Source organism: Xiphophorus couchianus, chromosome 12 (assembly GCF_001444195.1).
Source record: "Xiphophorus couchianus chromosome 12, X_couchianus-1.0, whole genome shotgun sequence".
Lineage (NCBI taxonomy): Eukaryota > Metazoa > Chordata > Actinopteri > Cyprinodontiformes > Poeciliidae > Xiphophorus > Xiphophorus couchianus.
This window is the reverse complement of record NC_040239.1, coordinates 32,671,370-32,692,788: the sequence shown is the minus strand read 5'-3', so window position 1 is coordinate 32,692,788 and position 21,419 is coordinate 32,671,370. Positions and strand designations below refer to the sequence as shown.

General features: G+C 41.3%; 1 protein-coding gene across 2 annotated transcripts; it reads left to right on the top strand.

Moving 5' to 3' along the window:
• The first annotated feature begins 16,206 nt into the window (after positions 1-16,206).
• isl1a (ISL LIM homeobox 1a) lies at positions 16,207-21,048 on the top strand. Of its 2 annotated transcripts, none has more exons than XM_028033649.1 (6): positions 16,207-16,398; positions 16,623-16,812; positions 17,509-17,768; positions 18,580-18,863; positions 19,226-19,393; positions 20,296-21,048. In XM_028033649.1, the coding sequence occupies exons 1-6, from the start codon at positions 16,371-16,373 to the stop codon at positions 20,410-20,412; spliced, it is 1,047 nt and encodes a 348-aa protein (XP_027889450.1). In that variant the 5' UTR covers positions 16,207-16,370; the 3' UTR covers positions 20,413-21,048. The 2 variants fall into 2 exon arrangements, with proteins under 2 accessions (XP_027889450.1, XP_027889449.1); XM_028033648.1 differs by having other exon boundaries at positions 16,371-16,398; positions 18,577-18,863.
• Positions 21,049-21,419: the final 371 nt, after the last annotated feature.

Genomic DNA, 21,419 nt, shown 5'->3' with positions numbered 1-21,419 from the left:
GCAACTCTGATGCACTATGGAGCATCAGCGTCATATTGCATGCAATATGACATATTGCCAATGTCATATTGCATGGACATTGGAAGTTGGGGGACTGGCAGACTGGGGTGTAGTCTCCCTGTTCAAAAAGGGGGATCGGAGGATGTGCTCCAATTACAGAGGGGTCACACTCTTAAGCCTCTGTGGAATGGTCTATTCAGGGGTTCTGGAGAGGAAGGTCCGTCAGATAGTCGAAACTAGGATTCTGGAAGAGCAGTGTAGTTTTCATCCTGGTCGTGGAACTCTGGACCAGCTTTACACTCTCAGCAGGGTCCTGGAGGGTGTGTGGGAGTTCGCCCAATCGGTCTACATATGTTTTGTGTACTTGAAGAAGGTGTTCAAACGTATCCCTCGAGGAGCCCTGTGCGGAGTTCTCCAGAAATATGGGGTTCTGGGCCCTTTGTTACAGGCTGTGTCAGAGTCAAGGATTCAAGGATGTTTTATTGTCATAGCACCTTGATAGTTTGTGGTATGAAATTTGTACTCAGGTGCCAGATTAAGAATTTACTACACAAATAATAAATACGTAAATAATAAAATAAATAAACAAACGAACAACAAAGTAATTTGAGATATATATACAGTATATACTGTATATACAACATATATATAGTTATGTGTGTAAATAATCTATGAGGTGAAGCTGTATTTGGGGCAGCTTGAGTTCAGGAGTCTGATGGCTGAAGGGAAGAAAGTGTTCCTCAGCCTGCTGGTCTTGCTCTGGATGTTCCTCAGCCTCCTGCCTGAGGGGAGCAACTGGAACAGTCTTTGTGCAGGGTGGGTGGAGTCCTTCATGATGAGGAGCACCCTCCTCCTGCATTGTGGTGTGTAGAGGTCCGAGGTGGAGGAAAAGCTGCTCCCCACAGTCCTCTGTGCAGCCTTAACCAGCCTCTGCAGAGCCATCCTCTCAGCAGCAGTGCAGCTGCTGTGCCACACAGTGATGCAGGTGCAGAGAACATTCTCCACCACACAGCGATAGAAGCTCCTCAGGACTAAGTTCCCAAGTCCAGCTCTCCGCAGCTTCCTGAGGAAGTAGATGCTGGTGGGCATTCCTCACCAGATGGGAGGTATTGGTTCTCCAGATGAGGTCACTAGTTATATGCACACCCAGGTACCTGTAGTTGGAGACCACCTCCACAGATGCTCCTCCAATGTACAGGGGATGAAGAGAATCCTTGCCCCTTCTGAAATCCACCACCATCTCCTTGGTCTTCTTCACATTGATACAGAGGTTATTTTCTCTGCACCACTGCACCAGGTGGTGCAGAGAAGAGTTCCACCTCTTCTCTGTATTTGGACTCATCAATGTTCATGATGCATCCCACACTGCTGTGTCATCGGCAATCTTTACTATATGACAGCTGGGGTGCCTTACCGAGTAGTCATAGGTCAGCAGAATGAAGAGGAGGGGGCCTAGCACGCAGGCCTGTGCTCCATCACCGTCATCACCCCCAGTGCTGAGGGTAATGGAGGAGGAGACGGTATTGTGGATCCTGACAGTCTGAGGTCTGTTAGTCAGGAAGTAAAGAATCCAGTTCCCCAGTGTGGAACTCAGTCCAAGAGAGGAGAGGAGAGCTTCTGCACCAGTGTCTGTGGGCTGATGGCGCTGAAGGCTGACAAGAAATCCAGAAAGAGCAATCAATCAATCAATCAAATTTTATTTGTATAGCACATTTCAGCAGCAAGGCATTTCAAAGTGCTTTACAGCATTACAAACACAGAAACACAATGAAACATAGAATCAATAATCAAAACACAGCATTAAGTCAAGTTCCATCAGTAAATTTGTAATTGATTACATTTCAAATATAATTCTAAACAGGTGGGTTTTTAGTTGAGATTTAAAAGAAGTCAGTGTTTTACAGTTTTCTGAAAGTTTGTTCCAGATTTGTGGTGTATAGATGCTGAAAGCTGATTCTCATCATTTGGTTCTGGTTCTGGGGATGCAGAGCAGACCAGAACCGAAAGACCTGAGAGGTCTGGAGGGTTGATACAACAACAGCAGATCTTTAATGTATTGTGGTGCTAAGCCGTTCAGTGATTTGTAAACTAACAACAGTATTTTAAAGTCTATTCTTTGAGCTACAGGGAGCCAGTGTAGGGACTTTAAAACTGGTGTTATGTGCTCTATCTTCCTGGTTTTAGTGAGAATGCGAGTGTAACACTCACGATGTGTTTACAGTTTATAGAAAAGACAATCAGACCAGTGCTAGGTTCGGCTACGGGAGTAGAGAAATGTGCAGGTGTATTAATGACCACAGACCAGAAAATAAGTTTAAACTGCCGGCTTATTATTTGTTGAAAAGAAAAGAAACAACAATATTACAAACAATTGACGTACAATGACACAAAATTAAATCCAAAATAGTTTCCCCGTTTCTTTCAGAATATTGTATTTATCCCTGCTTGAAATTTTAAACCTAATGTTAGGTATTAAAGGATACTATTTATTTTAACCTAGGTTATAGTTCCATGTAAGTTCAAGTTGATACTGTTAATCTATTTAATTTACAGTTTAGTTGTTTTAATTTTTTTAATCTAATTTTAATTATTTAGAGTTTTTTTAAGAAGTTAAGGTTTTTTAATTTCCTGTATTAACCATTTCTTGTTTCTATTATAACCAACAGACAATTTCACATTAAACACTAACAATGGCTGCGACAGACTGGCGACCTGTCCAGGGTGTACCCCGCCTCTCGCCCGGAACGTAGCTGGAGATGGGCACCAGCAACCCTCCCGACCCCATTAGGGACAAGGGTGAACAGAAAATGGATGGATGGATGGACACTAACAATGGATATTGAATGTGGTTCGAGAAAAGAAAAAACAATAAAACACAACAAAAACAATCCAGCAAAAGACCGAATAACTTGTGATTCAAATCAGTGTCTTTTCTTTCTGATGATCCTGAAGGGTTAATCCCGTTTCTCTGAATCCAGTGCTATTTCAGCAGGAAAACATGGGCAGGTCATACCAGTTTGGATGAATTGCAATGTCCAGCAGAGGGCGTAGCTCCTGATAGACGGCGGTTACAGGGCTCCTGGGTTACGGCTCGCCATCTTGTTTCTCACTAGCGGAATCCAACTCAGCAATCGACTCGGAATTTCCCGGTCCAATTTCCAGCAGAACCTTAAAAGGCCAAGTCCAGTTCTGTAACATATAACACTCCGAACGCAGTCAGTAAAAAAATGCGGAAAGCTCCTCCTCCGAAGAATGGAAAAGGTTTCCAGTCAACAGGTAGACTTTTTAATCGTCTATTTAGGCCCGAGCAGCAAAGCGCTGCGAAGGCCTACTGTATCTGTACTGTTTTATTATTATTCTTCCACCCATTTCGTGGGCCCATTTGGGGGCTTTATCATATTCAAAAACTCACCAAACTTGGCGGTCGCGACTAGGCAGTTTAAAAATTTTGAATTTTAAGGTTGCCGCAAAAATCGCAAAAAAAATTGCTCAACGCCGGCAACTAGCAATTTTCAAAAGACCCATTGCTATTCACTTACTTCATCGTAGAGACTTGAAATTCGGTACAGTTGTAGAGCTCACTAAGACGCTCAGAATTTACAAGTAATGTCATAGTGCAAGTATCGCAGGAAGTCGGCCATGTTGGATTGAAGGTCCATTTTGGACCCTATTTTGGCCGTTTACAGCCTTCGTATTTGATCGAACTCCTCCTAGGGATTTCGATTGATCGGCTTCAAACTCGGTCAGTCTGATTATAAGGCATGTTTGATTTAAAGTTATCAAAACGGTGACTGTATGAGCTTGCTGAAGGGGGGATACCAGGGGTCAAAGTTCACCTACTCGCCATGAAACACGAAACTCTTATATATCCTGCACAGAAACTCACAGAGATACCAAACCTTCAGTTATTGATCATCATTAGGTGTCCTAAAATACCCTGTGGTGAAATTATGACATCGCTTAGGCCACGCCCCCTGAGAACAGGAAGTGTCATGTTTTACTGTGAACGGTCGCTATCTTAGCCCTTTGACCTAATCAACATGAAACTGTGTCCAGAGACAGAAGACATGTTGGTGTGTTGTGGATTCAAGCCCTGACCGGCTGCGATGAAGCAGCTGGGTGTGGCGGCGTGGCGAAGTGACCTGTAACGCCGATGCCATACGTTTGCTTCTAGATTCCACATGTTTCGACCGAGCTGCACCAAACTTGGTTTGAGTGATCCTGTTGTGATGCCTGACAATGCTATGTCATCATATTATGACGTCATCTAAGCCCCGCCCCCTCAGAATGAATTAGAGAGATCTTCTGTGTAATTACATAATAAACAGTCCATGTTCGTCGTTTGTAGGGCAATGCTGCCCTCTGCTGGCCACTGAAATAGTTTCATTATTACAGTAATTCGACACCAGAGGGGAGCATTGCCCTACGAATGACTAAGTTGAATTTTGTAATGAAGAGGAAACAATTAAAAATTTGTAATTCTAACACAAAAACTCACAGAGATACCAAACCTTCAGTTATTGATCATCATTAGGTGTCCTAAAATACCCTGTGGTGAAATTATGACATCGCTTAGGCCACGCCCCCTGAGAACAGGAAGTGTCATGTTTTACTGTGAACGGTCGCTATCTTAGCCCTTTGACCTAATCAACATGAAACTGTGTCCAGAGACAGAAGACATGTTGGTGTGTTGTGGATTCAAGCCCTGACCGGCTGCGATGAAGCAGCTGGGTGTGGCGGCGTGGCGAAGTGACCTGTAACGCCGATGCCATACGTTTGCTTCTAGATTCCACATGTTTCGACCGAGCTGCACCAAACTTGGTTTGAGTGATCCTGTTGTGATGCCTGACAATGCTATGTCATCATATTATGACGTCATCTAAGCCCCGCCCCCTCAGAATGAATTAGAGAGATCTTCTGTGTAATTACATAATAAACAGTCCATGTTCGTCGTTTGTAGGGCAATGCTGCCCTCTGCTGGCCACTGAAATAGTTTCATTATTACAGTAATTCGACACCAGAGGGGAGCATTGCCCTACGAATGACTAAGTTGAATTTTGTAATGAAGAGGAAACAATTAAAAATGTGTAATTCTAACACAAAAACTCACAGAGACACCAAACCTTCAGTTATTGATCATCATCTTGTGTCCAATAATATCCAATGGTAAAATGATGACATCACTTAGGCCACGCCCCCTGACAACAGGAAGTCTCATATTTTACTGTGAACGGTCCATAGCTTCTGCAAAAAACTTTGCCGAGTGAATCTGGTGGGATGCTCGTCGATCCTACGTCATCATATTATGACGTCATCTAAGCCCCGCCCCCTCACAACAGGAAGTGCTATTATTTTCCTTGGAAACTTTCATCTATGGCTCTCTTGACCTAATCAAGGTGATTCTGTGTTGGATGACAGATAGGAAGTTGGTCTCGCTTGCTTTAAAGTGCCAAGAGTTTTCAATGGCGGCAACGCCGTTCGTATACGTTTGCCTCTACATTCCACATATTTTGACCGAGCTGCATCAAACTTGGCCTGAGTGATCCTGGTGGGATGCTCGTCGATCCTACGTCATCATGTTATGACGTCATCTAAGCCCCGCCCCCTCGGAACAGGAAGTGCCGTTTTTTTCCTTGAAAAGCTCTTTTTATGGCTCTCTTGACCTAATCAAGATGATTCGGATGATAAACTCTGTCAATGCTCGCTGCTGGCTGAACCGTGTGGGCGTGGCCAAATGGCGAATATCAGTCCCTCGCCATATGCATACGTTTGGCTCTAAATCACACATGGATCATCCGATTGGCGCCAAACTGGACATGTATGACCTTTGTTCACCTCTAAAGAGCCCAACGAGGTTGAAATGTAATTTGGCTCCACTGCGCCCCCTAAGTTAATACATCGGCTGTGTCTCCTTGATGCATCGACCGATCTGCACCAGATTTTTTGACAGTCGTCGGGGAGCGCCGCCGAACGCATTCACGGGTGTCGCCCAGTGGACGGGCGGGGGAAATGCGCAACAGCTTCTGCGGCGGCTGGCGGGCGGCGGTGCTGGAAACTGCGCCGGAGCTTCTGCGGTGGGGAGTTGGCTGCGGCTCTGGAAATTGTGCGAGAGCTTCTGCGGTGGCTGGAACCCCCGCGGTGGCCAATAGGCCGGAGCGGCGCTTGCTGCGAGGGCCGCCCGAGGCTGCTTGCAGCTTTAATTTCTCTTATCTCTATCTCTTTCACAGCACAACTCTTAGCTTCTTCGTTCTCTCCTTCTTCGAGCGCCAGAGAATGTAGCAACCTGGTTGGCTGGAGCAAGTCACATGGGCTACACATCAATGTGACCCTTCAGCAGTGTTGTATAGTAACGAAGTAAAAATACTTCACTACTTTACTTAAGTATATTTTGGAGTACTTCATACTTTCCTGGAGTATGAAAATTTTTGATGACTTTCACTTTTACTTCACTATATTTCCGAACTTAATTACGTACTTTTACTCCGATACATTTTCAATGTGTGGTTTAGTTACTCGTTACAAAAAAGCGAGAGAGAGAAACGCAAGTGTTTTGACCCCACCTACTGATTTGCAAGTAGCAAGCAGGCTACCGAACAAAGTCTGTAGCCTACTTGCCTGGGCTTGTTCATCACCACCAATAGGATACTTCTTCTTCTTCTTCTTCTTTTCTATTATGGCGGATCACAAGCAACTTTAAGGTGCATACCGCCACCTACTGTACATGAGTGTGTAGAAGCATTACTTCACATCTATTAAATTCTATTTTTTAATTTTGTATTCTTAAGATAAATAAACAATGCTTTCCTTAATTTGTGAATATCTGTTATGTTTCCTTCATTTCCTAATGAAGGAAATGAAGGAAACATTAAAGGATTCACATAGGGCATGAATGGAATCCTTTAAGATTCCATTCATGCCCTATGTTTCGAACTATTCTCTTTAATTCTTCCCTTTCGAGTTCATTTGACTTACATTTCATCAAGATGTGTTCTACATTTTCTTTCTCTCCACATCTCTCACATTTATCATTATTTTTCCTCCCTATTGTATAAAGCATGTCATTTAAGTAGGTATGACCTACTCTTAATCTACTAATTATTATTTCTTTTCTTCTGTTTCTTTCATTAATGCTTCGAATTTGAACTGACTTTTGTACTTCATATAATCTTCTTCCTTTCTTATCTTCATTCCACATTTTTTGCCATTTCTTGATTTCTTTACTTTTAATTAGGATACACCTGTTTCGCTTCTCCCATTAAACACAGAGCAAGTCTCGCAATCAGTAGCAGCCACATGGAAATTCTATCTTACAAAAACTCCCCGTCCAACTTGCAGAAACACATCGAGGTAACGTCTTATGAAATGGTTATAATCCTCCTGTTTCAGTAACTATAGCTTGGTCACTAGACACTACTGTATTGTGAAATCTTGACCATAAATGAACTTTGTTTGGCATTGTTTCAGTTCCACACGTGGTGTATTTAGCTTAGGCTTAATGTTGACTGTAGCAGGCTACCTAGACTCCTCTGTTCAAAGGGGGACAGAAGCCATAGCGATAGCAATTTAGACTAAATTTAACGAATATAGGAAAGGCATGCAAGTTCAAAACCAGGTTTACAGATGCCAATAAGCTGCATTTCCCTCCCAATTCTTTTTTTCTTTTGCATAATGACCAGTTGTGTGCACCACCTACTGACTGTAGCATTGACTGATTCACTGATTTGTGAAGTAGAGTAATCGTAACAGCTCTTTTTCTTCATGTTGGCCACATTTTCTGTACTATTTATTTTTCTCATTTTCAGCACTGACCTTACTTGAAGGGAAAACTTAAGGCTTACAAAAACTTTGTATTTTCTGTCCTGGAGGGTTTACTAAGAAGCTGGTTCAGTTGTAAACCAGGTTAAGTTAACCTTGTGCTATAGGTAAAGCACCTAATTTTCTTAACTAAATGATGCCTGCAGGTATATCTATTAGCAGGTTTAATTTTGCCTGCACTTGGTTGGGTACATTATTTTAAGTGTATTTGACAAGTTTACCAAAATATAAAAAATGTCATTCAAACTGCATTTGCTTTGTTTTACTTTTTACTTGTACTTTTCATTACATTACTTGAGTACATCCATTTTTACAGTAATTTCCATACTTAAGTACAAGAAGTTTCAGATACTTTAAGACTTTAACTCAAGTAACATTTCAGTCAGTGACTTGGACTTTTATCAAAGTCATATTTTGGAGAGGTACTTGTACTTTTACTTGACTCTGAGATTTCAGTACTTTATACAACACTGCCCTTCAGAATAAGAGATTTTACTCAACTTGACGGTTTTGGCTGCTGACAAAATAATACTCTGTTTTATACAAATTTTTAACCAAATAAAATATCATAACATGAAATACAGCATTCTTAATGTTTGTAATTATTACTTTTTATATTTTTAACTATTTTAGGACCTATTTATTCTCTATTTATTTATTTCCTATTTATGCATTTTATAGCTAGTTTCTATGGAAAGGCTTATTTTTAATGAGGCTATATTAACCTGGGTTACACGAGCAGCAGCATTCTGGATCAGCTGCAGCTGTTTGATTTGTTGGACAGACCTGTGAAGATGCTGTTGCAATAATCAATATGACTGAAGATGAACAGATGGATGAGTTTCTCTAGATCTGGCTGAGACATTAGTCCTTTAATCCTGGAAATGTTCTTCAGGTGATAGAAGGCCGACTTTGTAACTGTCTTTATGTGGCTCTGGAGGTTCAGGTCAGAGTCCATCACTACTCCCAGGTTTCGGGCTGATCGCTGGTTTTCAGTTGTAATAACTGAAGCTGTGCATTAACTCTAGATCTATAACTCTAGATCTATAACTCTAGATCGTTCCTCTTTAGGTCCAAAAATAATAACTTCAGTTTTGTTTCTGTTCAGCTGGAGAAAGTTTTGGCACATCCACACATGTATCTGTTCTAAGCATCTGTTCAGTGATTGGATGGGGTCAAAGGTCAACTGGTGACATCGTAATGTAGAGCTGTGTGTCATCTGCATAGTTATGATAGCTAATATTATTTCCTGTTATAACCTGAGCTAGTGGGAGCATATGAATATTGAATAAAAGGGGCCCTAGGATTGAACCTTGGGGTACTCCACATGTGACCTTTGACCTCTTTGATAAAAAGTTTTCAATTGAAACAAAGAAATCCCTGTTCTTTATGTAGGATTTAAACCAGTTAAGCACTGGACCGGAGAGTCCGACCCAACTCTCCAGTCGATTCGGTAATATGTCATGGTCAACAGTGTCAAAAGCTGCACTGAGGTCCAACAGAACCAGCACTGTGGTTCTCCCACAGTCCGTATTTATATGGATGTCAATGAACACTTTTACGAGGGCGGTCTCTGTGCTGTGGTGAGCACGAAAACCAGACTGGAAGGAGTCAAAGCAGTTGGTTATCGTTAGGAAGCTAGTTAATTGTTTACACACAGCTTTTTCAATAACTTTGCTGATGAATGAGAGGTTGGAGATCGGCCTGTAATTCTGCATTAGTGATTTGCCCAGATTGTTCTTTTTTATAAGTGATTTGATTACTGCTGTTTTCAAAGCCTGGGGGAAAACGCCTGATGAGAGCGATGAGTTTACTATTTGGATCAGATCAGCAGCAATAACAGGCAGAACTTTCTTAAAGAAATGTGAGGGTAAAACATCCAGACAGCAGGAACTTGAGCTTAGTTGACTTATAATTTCCTGTAGGGTTTTATAATTAAGTAGTTGCAATTGGGTCATTTTTCCTGTATTTGTTTTGTTTGGGCACAGCATTGGTACTGACTTTATAGTGGATGTACAGATTAATCCTCCGATTTTTTGTATTTTCTCTGAAAAGAAACTGGAAAACTGGTTGCAGGCGGCAATTCATTGGAATTCAGGCGGTAACGTCACAGGAGGGTTTGTGATTCTGTCAACTGTTGCAAATAAAGCTCGAGCATTGTTAATGTTTTTGTTTATGACATCTGCAAAGAAAGCCTCTCTTGCATGTTTTAGTGTTAAATGATAGTTACGTAGTCTTTCTTTATAGATGTCACAATGAACGTGGAGTTGAGTTTTACGCCATTTTCGTTCTGCCCTACGGCAGAGTTGTCTTGCAGATCTAACTGTTTGTGTATTTCTCCATGGAGATTTCTTTTTGCCAGACACAACCTTCATTTTAAATTTGGGCAATGGAATCAATAATATCTGAGACTTTAGACTGAAATTCATTTGCCAACTTATCTACATCATTACAGCTTAAGGGTGAGGAAGAAGAGTAGATTTGATTAAAAGTTTCTGCTGTGTTTTCAGTGAGAGAACGTTTTGTGATGGTTGCTGTTTGTATAAGTGGGTTAAAAGATAAAGAACTTTCAAAGATAACAGCGAAGTGATCTGACAGGGTGACATCAGTTACAGAGACATTTGAAATATTCACACCCTTACTGATAAACAGGTCCAGTGTGTGTCCTTGAGTGTGTGTTGCTTGTTTGACATGTTGTGTTAGACCAAAAGTCTCTAAAATATTAGCGAGCTTTTTTGCCCCTCTGTTTTGGGGGTTGTCAACATGAATGTTGAAATCACCGACAATTATTAAACAATCATAATCAGTACATATAAGAGATAGAAGTTCATTCAAGTCAGTAAAGAAATTTTCCACAAAAGTTGGAGTTTTGTATAGAGTTACTATCAAAGTTCGTTTGTGGCCTTTAACCTCAATTCCAAGATACTCAAAAGAGGTGAAGTGAACCAGAGAGATTTTACTACAATTTATGGTATTCTTAAATATTGAAGCCACGCCTCCTCCTTTTTTGTGTTTTCTATTCTCACTGAAGAAATTGTAGTTAGGAGGCGCAGATTCAATTAGTACGATCGATTCATTATTATCATTCAACCATGTTTCTGTCAGAAACATAACATCGATATTATGCTCAGTGATGAAATCATTAATTAATAGAGCTTTAGCACAGAGAGAGCTTGTATTTAAAAGAGCTAGTTTAAGTGACTTGGAGGCCAAGAGTTCTTCAGTCTGAGGTTCCTTTAGGCAAGGGATCAGTCTGATGTTTGAATTAAAACAGCTGTATTTTATCTTTCTGTTTCTTGTAAATTTTCTTGTAGTGATCCGGACAGGTAATGTCCTGTTCTGCAGTGCCGGGGGGCCAGACACATTCTGGAGTAAGAAGGGTGTAAAGATAAAGTCTGGACCCCGGCCTCAGACCTCAGAAACGCAGAGTGATGGATCCTCTGGGAAGTTAGAGTCAGGTGGCTTAAATGAAGTGAGGTCTGCTATGTGAGCGCTAAGGAGAGACGTCCCAAGTACAACCTGTTGATTCATTCCATCTGTAAATTTAAGAAACTCCGGTCCAGAAGGAGGGGCATGCTGCGCCACCACAGCAGGCCTGAGAAACCAATTTATGTTACAGTGTTACAGTAACCAACTTATCTCTACTTAATTAAGTTGATCCAACTCATGAAAATTAAGTTAGCTCAACAAACATGCTTCATGCTGAAAGAAAGCTATCGTGTGGAAATCCTTTCCATGATTTAATTACGTTAATTCAAAGACATTTTTTTAAAGCTACATTACATTGAGTGTTTTAAGACAGGACTGGGTGAAAGGGTAGAATCAACAACTACAAAAGGTACAACAGAACTGCATTTTCAAAACCCAGCCCCTTACTGTATTTTCATGCTGTAGTTTTACCGTGATCTCACTCGTCATCTTCAGCACAAGATCAGTCTGACTACACTGCTCCAAAAAATAAAGGGAACACTTAAACAACACAATATAACTCCAAGTAAATCAAACTTCTGTGAAATCAAACTGTCCACATAGGAAGCAACACTGATTGACAATCAATTTCACCTGCTGTTGTGCAAATGGAACAGACAACAGGTGGAAATTATTGGCAATTAGCAAGACACACTCAATAAAGGAGTGGTTCTGCAGTTGGGAGCACAGACCACTTCTCAGTACCTATGCTGTCTGGCTGATGTTTTGGTGAGTTTTGAATGTTGGTGGTGCTTTCACACTCGTGGTAGCGTGAGACGGACTCCACAACCCACATAAGTGGCTCAGGTAGTGCAGCTCATCCAGGATGGCACATCAATGCGAGCTGTGGCAAGAAGGTTTGCTGTGTCTGTCAGCGTAGTGTCCAGAGGCTGGAGGCGCTACCAGGAGACAGGCCAGTACAACAGGAGACGTGGAGGAGGCCGTAGGAGGGCAACAACCCAGCAGCAGGACCGCTACCTCCGCCTTTGTGTAAGAAGGAACAGGAGGAGCACTGCCAGAGCCCTGCAAAATGACCTCTAGCAGGCCACAAATGTGCATGTGTCTGCACAAACGGTTAGAAACCGACTCCATGAGGATGGTATGAGGGCCCGACGTCCACAGATGGGGGTTGTGCTCACAGCCCAACACCGTGCAGGACGCTTGGCATTTGCCAGATAACACCAGGATTGGCAAATTCGCCAATGGCGCCTTGTGCTCTTCACAGATGAAAGCAGGTTCACATGAGCACTTGTGACAGATGTGACAGAGTCTGGAGACGCCGTGGAGAGCGGTCTACTGCCTGCAACATCCTTCAGCATGACTGGTTTGGCAGTGGGTCAGTAATGGTGTGGGGTGGCATTTCTTTGGAGGGCCGCACAGCCCTCCACGTGCTCACCAGAGGTAGCCTGACTGCCATTAGGTACCGAGATGAGATCCTCAGACCCCTTGTGAGACCATATGCTGGTGCGGTTGGCCCTGGGTTCCTCCTAATGCAGGACAATGCTAGATCTCATGTGGCTGGAGTGTGTCAGCAGTTCATGCAAGACGAAGGCATTGAAGCTATGGACTGGCCAGCCCGTTCCCCAGACCTGAATCCGATTGAGCACATCTGGGACATCATGTCTCGCTCCATCCACCAACGTCACGTTGCACCACAGACTGTCCAGGAGTTGGCGGATGCTTTAGTCCAGGTCTGGGAGGAGATCCCTCAGGAGACCATCCGCCACCTCATCAGGAGCATGCCCAGGCGTTGTAGGGAGGTCATACAGGCACGTGGAGGCCACACACAATACTGAGCCTCATTTTGACTTGTTTTAAGGACATTACATTAAAGTTGGATCAGCGTGTAGTGTTATTTCACTTTAATTTTGTGTGTGGCTCCAAATCCAGGCCTCCATTGGTTAATAATTTGATTTCCATTGATGATTTTTGTGTGATTTTGTTGTCAGCACATTCAACTTTGTACAGAACAAAGTATTCAATGAGAATATTTCTTTCATTCAGATCTAGGATGTGTTATTTGAGTGTTCCCTTTATTTTTTTGAGCAGTGTATAATGAATCACGTTATCTCAACATGATGGAATTTCATAAACGTTAAATTGTTGAATTTCTTGTTTATCCAACATGATTTTTATCACGTTTTTGTTTGAAACATGAAATTATTTAGTTAAAAGTACATGATCTTCTTTTGTTAATGTAATAGCCCCCTAAGTTAATTTTTTTGAGTGTACCAAAAGTACAATTTCAGAAAAGTATTTATATATATTTGTAATATATATTTTTTAAATGTACATTTTAAACATATTCAAAGCGTATTTTCAAATCGGATTGCCAGAAGTATAATTTTAGTAATATATTTAATTAGAACTTAAGGTATATATTAGAAAAACATACTTCTAGAAAATCTATTAAAATACATTTTTAAAAAGAGTATTAGAAGCATGTTTTTAAAAATGTATTTATTTAATATTTTTAATATAATCTTAAGTATATTCACTTAACATACTACAATGTATTTCAGAAAAATACAGCATATTTAAAATATACTTAAATATATTATGTTTTCACTAGGGTTTCTTTTCTCTCATTCCCCAATTGTTGAACACATTGCTGATGATGTCATGTCTTGCATATGGATACACTGGAACATAAGTACTGAATAAACAGCTTGATCATACAACATCTTTGCTTTTGGTTTTATGTCTTCTAATGTGCACTTCTTCCTGTGATATGGGTCCTACAGTGAATATGGTGTTACAGCTGCAGTCATCTTGTAGGCACAACTCTCCATTGATCTGTCGCTGCATCTCTCTGAAATCCTTAATTACATTAAGAAAGAACGTCAAATCAATAAACAAAGAAACTGAGACAGCGTTATTGTTGAAAAATATGTTGAATCTGGGACAGCCCAAAGACTGACAATGAAGGACTACCTTTTGCATGTTAGATCTAACATGATCTAAATCGACTTATTTGAAGAGAAGTCAAAAATTGTCATTAGATCTAAATAGGCTCATTAATTTAATTATGTTAGTGATCTTAGGAACTGTAATCTGGTTGATTTATTTTTTTATGTATACTTCTTACCTCTTACCCAATCTTTCCCACTTCTTAAAGTTTTAAACAAAAATGAGTTGGTAATATATAGAAGTTTACATGCTGAATTTGTTAAAAAGAAAAGATACAAACAAATACAGATAAAAACTCACATCATAGGATCCAGGGATTTATGCATGAGGACATAAATATGATCTATTTTTATTCTAAAATAATCTGTAGTGTAGAAAAAACATGATATATTCCACATTAACAGTATGTATTAAATAGTAGGAAACAACCGCAATCATAATTAATCACTTGATAACACAATTAATTTTTAAAAACCCATAGTAGTTTTTATTTTGACTCACAGTGTGACTTGTTTATATAAATGGATGGGTGATTTGATTTCTTCTATAAAATGAGCTGTACGTAAGCTTAAAAACAGACGTAATGACACCTATTGGTGATCTGTATTTATTTATTTATTTATTTAACTATATGAATACGAAGGATGTAGTTAATTTCTATGTAATTTCTTGGCGGTATGAAAATAGGTCAACAGCTTACATAAATAATACGGTGTATAAAACTAGTCTGGGATCCATACAAAAATACCGTTAAAAAGTTACGTTTTGTAATCACGTTTCATATGGTAACCATTTGAGGGTATATGAACCTCAAAGCATCCAGTAAATGTACTATCAAACTATCACTTCCACGTAGCAACGACTGTCTTCAAATTCCAATGCCGATTATTTAATTTCAACAGCCCTGGTTTTAAAACTAATAGGCCACAATATTATCAAACTGCAGATATACACAATATGGTAAAATAAAAATAAAAAAATAAAAAAGAATATATATATATATATATATATATATACATATGGATTCGTATGCGTTCCTTTCATAACGTCATAGCTGCGACATAGTACTTTCGATCTGCATTATCTCACGTATAAAACCAGTGTCTTGTTCCAAATCCCCGGTAGAGTATGCTGCAGAGGTCCAGAGGGTTCGCTAACCGCATAGGTAGCTCCCAGACACCAGAGGGCGTATTGGCGTCTGTCAGAGCTGCAGCTGCTTGACTGCTCTGCTCTGGCCTGGCTGCCCAGGCCAGGACTTTTCAGTTCTTTCTGCTGAAAAACGTCCAATCTCCATGTTTTCGTGAGTTTCTTTCATCGTGCTTAATGAATAGTCGAACCGCTCGTGAATCATACCACACCGTTCTCCTTTGGTTCTTGCACTGAATTACTGAGTATTTGGAAAGTCTTTTGTTGAAGTTGGAAAAGGTTGTGGTTCAATAATAAAATAGCTGCATCTGATAGATTTCTGCTTGTCCGCAGTTGACATGAAATACTTAGGTAACATTGGTTGCAAGCATTTTAGGACATTCTGAATATGTCATTATGATGTGCCAATAAAAAGTCAATATCAGCATGTCATGTCATGTATGAGGATATTAATTTACAGCTGACAGTTACTTAGAAAGGAAATGTAAAGATTAAAGTAGCCCAAGTGTTCCTTAAATAGGTCATATATTAAAACAATGAAATGTGTCTGTGTTGTTTTTTTTTGTGTGTGTTTTTTTTTTTTGGGGGGGGGGCAAACAAAAAACACTGACAAAAATCTCATTTAGTACAAGTCATAAAAGAGCAAAGTAAAGCTGGATAACCTATTTAGCAGCAGTAGGCCTACGTGTGTGCGCGCGAGCGTGTGTGTGGCAGGGTGGGGGTGGGCGGCGGGTAGCGCGTGCGTGTGTGGGCGTTCGTGTCTGTACCGGACAGGGTATGTAGAGCCAATCCGCTACTCATGCATATGACGTGCTGATGTCCTACGTCAGCCCAGCCGCTTGCCAGGATCAGAGCTCCACACACACACACACACACACGCACACACACACACACCGGTGGGAACCATACACACACTTCGTCGCTGAGGCTGGACACCAACGCTCCTGGCCCGGCAACGGAGCACAAATCCAGGCTTCCAGGCGCCGCAGCCCGCTGTGAAAGTGGACTTTTCATCGCCTTTCTTTTTCGATATGGGAGACATGGGGGATCCTCCGAAAAGTAAGACACTTGTTTTGGGTTGGAATGCGATGCTGATATCACTTAAATTGGGACTTTGGAGTTGTGCTGTCAAGAATACTTTTTCTTAACTGTTACAGTCGTTAGTTTTAATAAAATTATAAAAACAATTGTGGCCTAATCCAGGTTAATTCCTATATTTTTTTCACCACATAATAATAATAATTGAACAGCGTTTGATGTATCAAATGGGGCTCTTCTTTCAGAGAAGCGACTGGTGTCTCTTTGCGTGGGCTGCGGGAACCAGATCCACGACCAGTACATCTTACGGGTATCTCCGGACCTGGAGTGGCATGCCGCTTGTCTCAAGTGCGCGGAGTGCAGTCAGTACCTGGACGAGTCATGCACTTGCTTCGTCAGGGATGGAAAGACTTATTGTAAACGGGACTACATCAGGTAGGACGGCCGGGACGGGATGGGATGGGACGCCTCTGATGCGACAAGAACTGGAGCAGCTCGGCGATTGGAATTATTGGGTTGTTTTCAATATTTTACAAGGTCCATCAGAGATTATTCGGAGTGACTTTGCATCGCGTGGAGTTCTGGTTTCACCGGGTTCATATTAAGATATTGTGCGGTGCTACAAAAAACTTGTTGAACAACTTGCAAAGTGCAGCCTCAACTAATTCTTCATCTTAAGCTTTGAAAGATGCACTTCAGAAGACTAAAAAATAAGATAAAAAATATTAAGTAAACAACCGTTGATAAGCAACGAACAGATCAGCGTGAAACCGCTTGGGTCAAATGGAAATTTATTAAGGCGCCGGTGTTAAGAACGTGATGATCACAAAATAAAATAAAATTTTATATATATATATATATATATATATATATATATATATATATATATATATATATATATATATATATAATAGGCCTCATTTAAAAGAACAGGCCTAATATTGTTGATATCACAACTGCTATTAGTAGTAGTAATAATAATAATATTTTATTATTATTATTATTATTATTATTATTATTATTATTATTATTATTATATAAAAATTATTTGCAAAAAAATCCACCTAGACTATAATTTTCCTATTTTGATTTTTTGCTTAATACGTGTGAATGTGTGTGGTTGCCCCGCAGGTTATACGGTATTAAATGCGCTAAATGCAATATCGGATTCAGCAAGAATGATTTCGTCATGAGGGCTCGCTCCAAAGTCTACCACATCGAGTGTTTCCGCTGCGTTGCATGCAGCAGGCAGCTTATCCCGGGAGATGAGTTCGCTCTGCGGGAAGACGGGTTATTCTGCCGCGCAGACCATGACGTGGTGGAACGGGCCAACCTCGGCAGTGGAGATCCTCTCAGTCCCCTGCATCCGGCCAGACCGCTGCAGATGGCAGGTAGAGTCCTGAGGGTATATCCCCACAGAGGGGATATCATGATCTGAGCTATTATTTTTGTTTGCATTGCGTTCCTTAGAAAACAAACACACAGCAACAAAAACTAAGTGTGTGCGTGTCTGTGTGTGTGTGTGTGTGTGTGTGTGTGTGTTTTAGGAGGGTACGGGGAAGTGTTTCGTTCACGCTGTCCAAGTTTGATGTATAGCCTATGCATTGTAAGATGGGTTAAGGGTCCTTCAATCACCGTGAAGCTGCTCCTGATTCTTTCACAGACAAGTGGGTGTGTTCTTATAGTGCGCAGTGTCTGCAGGTCTGTTTCTTTATGCAAACCACCGTCTGACCAGATCAGGGTGGCTAGATTAGATAAAGCGGATGCTGCTGTCCGAAATAGGCTGCAAAGTTATCACAGCTCGGGGAGGACGGCACTCCTATATGGCTGTGGGTCCATATTGTATCTGGGCTGTTGCTGTGCATTCGAAACTTTAATTTGTTGGCCATAGACCCGAAAAATACAGACATGTTGTCTACCTAGTGGAAATTTATTCTAAGAAGAAAAATAATGGGGCTGTACTAAAAAAAAGAAAAAAATGAAAAGAAAAATATGCATTTTAAACAACAAAAATACAGATTGTCAAACAATCTAATTTATTTGCTAAATAAGTGGCAAAATATGAACTGAAACCCAAGTTGCAGGAGAAGGTTAGCGACTGCTAAATCCGTCGACAATCCGAAAGCTTCTGGATGTTCATCAGACCGATCAGCTATCTTGGTCTAATTTTGCCGCTGTCTACTCTATGTTTCCAAACAGCAGAACCAATCTCAGCGCGGCAGCCTGCACTCAGACCCCACGTCCACAAACAGCCAGAGAAGACCACCCGAGTCCGGACGGTGCTGAACGAGAAGCAGCTGCATACGCTGCGGACCTGTTACAACGCCAACCCGAGGCCCGACGCCCTGATGAAGGAGCAACTGGTCGAGATGACCGGCCTCAGCCCGCGAGTGATCCGCGTCTGGTTCCAGAACAAGCGGTGCAAGGACAAGAAGAAAAGCCTGCTGATGAAGCAACTGCAACAGCAACAACCCAACGACAAGACGGTGAGAGCGCCGACCTGTTGCTGATCAGTTCAGAGGCTCCTGACTGTGCTGTAAAGTCCCGAAAGAAACCTTTAGTCTTCTCCTGCATCAGGAATGCCAGTATGTTTAATCCCAGTACATTCTGATAATTTAATTAACACCAAGTGGTAAAACTGACTCATTCAAGAAGTTCTTAACTTCATCGGTTTGTGTTGTTCAGCTTGTTTCTGGTAATTGACAGCACGCACGAACGAACGAATGCACGCAACCACCCCTCCCCGCACCCCTCCACCCCTTTCCTCAGACACACGTACCCTCGAACGCATACCCTTGAGATGATGCTGTAGATGTGTGTGAACGCTGACCATGACCCCTGCATGCAGAACATCCAGGGAATGACGGGCACCCCGATGGTTGCGGCCAGCCCGGAACGACACGACGGCGGCATCCAGGCCAACCCGGTGGAGGTGCAGAGCTACCAGCCGCCCTGGAAGGTCCTCAGCGACTTCGCCCTGCAAAGCGACATCGACCAGCCGGCCTTCCAACAACTGGTTCGTCGTTTTCTGTTCACTAATAGAACAATCTCTGAAAGGTTTAAAATCTAAGTCGCTTATTTTGCCCTTGAATCTTTTTGCACTTTAATATTGACCTACAGTGGTTCCTCTTCTGTTTTCTTTTTGAGTTTCGAATATAACAAGTTTATGAAAGAACATACTGCTCATTAAATTGCAACTTGACAATTCAAGCATATTGTTTGCTGTTTGTTGGCATCGCTGTGCTCACATCCGATCACTCCTCCGCCTTCAAACATTTTACTTTTTTACTTTTAACTCCTGTAGCCAAAAAAAAAAAAAAAAAAAAAAGCGGCTGTAGCAAAGAGGGCATACTAATGAGATCTTTTTATATAGTCTGCATTATACTCCTCCAGCCAGTATCCAGCTGACTGTTGGACACCTCTGAGGCGGCATTAGTTCCCTGCTCGGAATGTGAGCTGTGCCGGCCTCTTTCTGTACATTTAATTGACCGTTTAGGGATGCATCTGAAATTGAGACACTAGTGATGGCTTCCTTTATTCAATTTCTGTAGATTTTTGTGTAATGTTTCTATTGGAATTATTCAAAACGGTCCGTACAGCAGCTGGAATCTGTCGACTGAAAAAAAAATCACTGGTTGGTCACGTGGATTTTCACATTTCTTCACTTCAGATAATTTTGTTGTACTTTTGGTAAAATGGGAATTAAGAAATCTATTGTTGGCTTTCGGAAAAACTTGGGTCTTTTCTTTGGAAAGTTGTGATCCTAAAACTCTTGACAAAATTGAAACGTCTTTAGATTTTCTCTCCCATTCGAAGTGAATTTAGTTTTGCGCTATTTTCAGCCCAGCTGAGCCCAGACAGGATTCTGAACACGGTTCCACACTGCTCTGTCTAACCGCTGCCTGATGCGTCCTGCAGGTCAGCTTCTCAGAGGGAGGACCAGGTTCGAATTCGACAGGCAGCGAGGTAGCATCCATGTCCTCCCAGCTTCCCGACACGCCGAACAGCATGGTCTCCAGCCCCATCGAGGCCTGAGGACTGCTTGAACACACAGCCCCGACCATCCCATTCCTCCTGACTGGGTGTACTTTGACACTGTGAAGACAATCATGGGATTTACTCCAGCCAACCATCCTAACTTTAACACGGAGTGCAGACGGACGGACATGATGAGCGGTGCTGCCTGCTTTCAGTTGCCAAACGGAGAAGAGAGAAAAGGAAGCGGACCTCTGACAGGGAGCGCAATCTAATTCACGTAGGCCTACTTTCGATATGTTCAGCTTTGAATAGAAAACGATGTTTTTTTTTTTTGTTTTTTTTTTTTTTTTTAACCCGCTTCACCCACACCATATAGGCTAAGAGATCTTTTGGATCCGTCTGATTTCTTCATTTGACTGATTTCCTTTATGACCCAAGGCCTGAGGCATTTTAAACAAGGTATACCTCTAGTTTGCCACAAACGTTGTGGGACATTTGTGCGTTAGCCTATAGTGTCCGTCCAAGTATAGGCTATTTTTTCTTTCCCAAAGACATGTAAATTATTCAGTTAGTTCTCTGCAAGAAATTGTATTGTTTGTTCCCGTGCAACAGAATTATTTATTATTTATTGCCGACAAATTTGCCACCTTTTGTGTAACTTTCGTAACTGAAGTAAAAAGAAACAAAAAGAAATATGCAGTTTGGTCTTTGGACTTTAGTTTACATTTTAGTTTTTATTTATTCTTTAAAAATATTTAATATCAAGACAAAACGAAGATTTTTTATTGAGTTTTCTATTTACGTAGTCTATAGTAAGGAACGTGTCTTATGTAGTTAGTTATCAGGTATAATGTTGACGAGAGAATGACAAACAAACTTGCATTTTTTTTCTTACCACCATTTGAATTTTTGTTTTACAGCACAACACGTCCTCTTTCATAAACATTCTATCCCCATATCCACGCCTTTCAGAGTGAAAGTGTTCTGAGGCCTGCGGTTCTGATTTGACCGAGCTCACATCAGGCGTAGTAGTTCTCCGATGTTTTATACCAAGGATTAGGCTC

Bases quoted from the DNA above. Each gene is read 5' to 3' on its own strand.
- isl1a (XM_028033648.1), top strand. From the start codon at position 16,371: ATGGGAGACATGGGGGATCCTCCGAAAA. The intron at 17,769-18,576 runs GTAGAGTCCTGA...GTTTCCAAACAG, and splicing joins CAGACCGCTGCAGATGGCAG to CAGAACCAATCTCAGCGCGG. The intron at 19,394-20,295 runs GTTCGTCGTTTT...TGCGTCCTGCAG, and splicing joins AGCCGGCCTTCCAACAACTG to GTCAGCTTCTCAGAGGGAGG.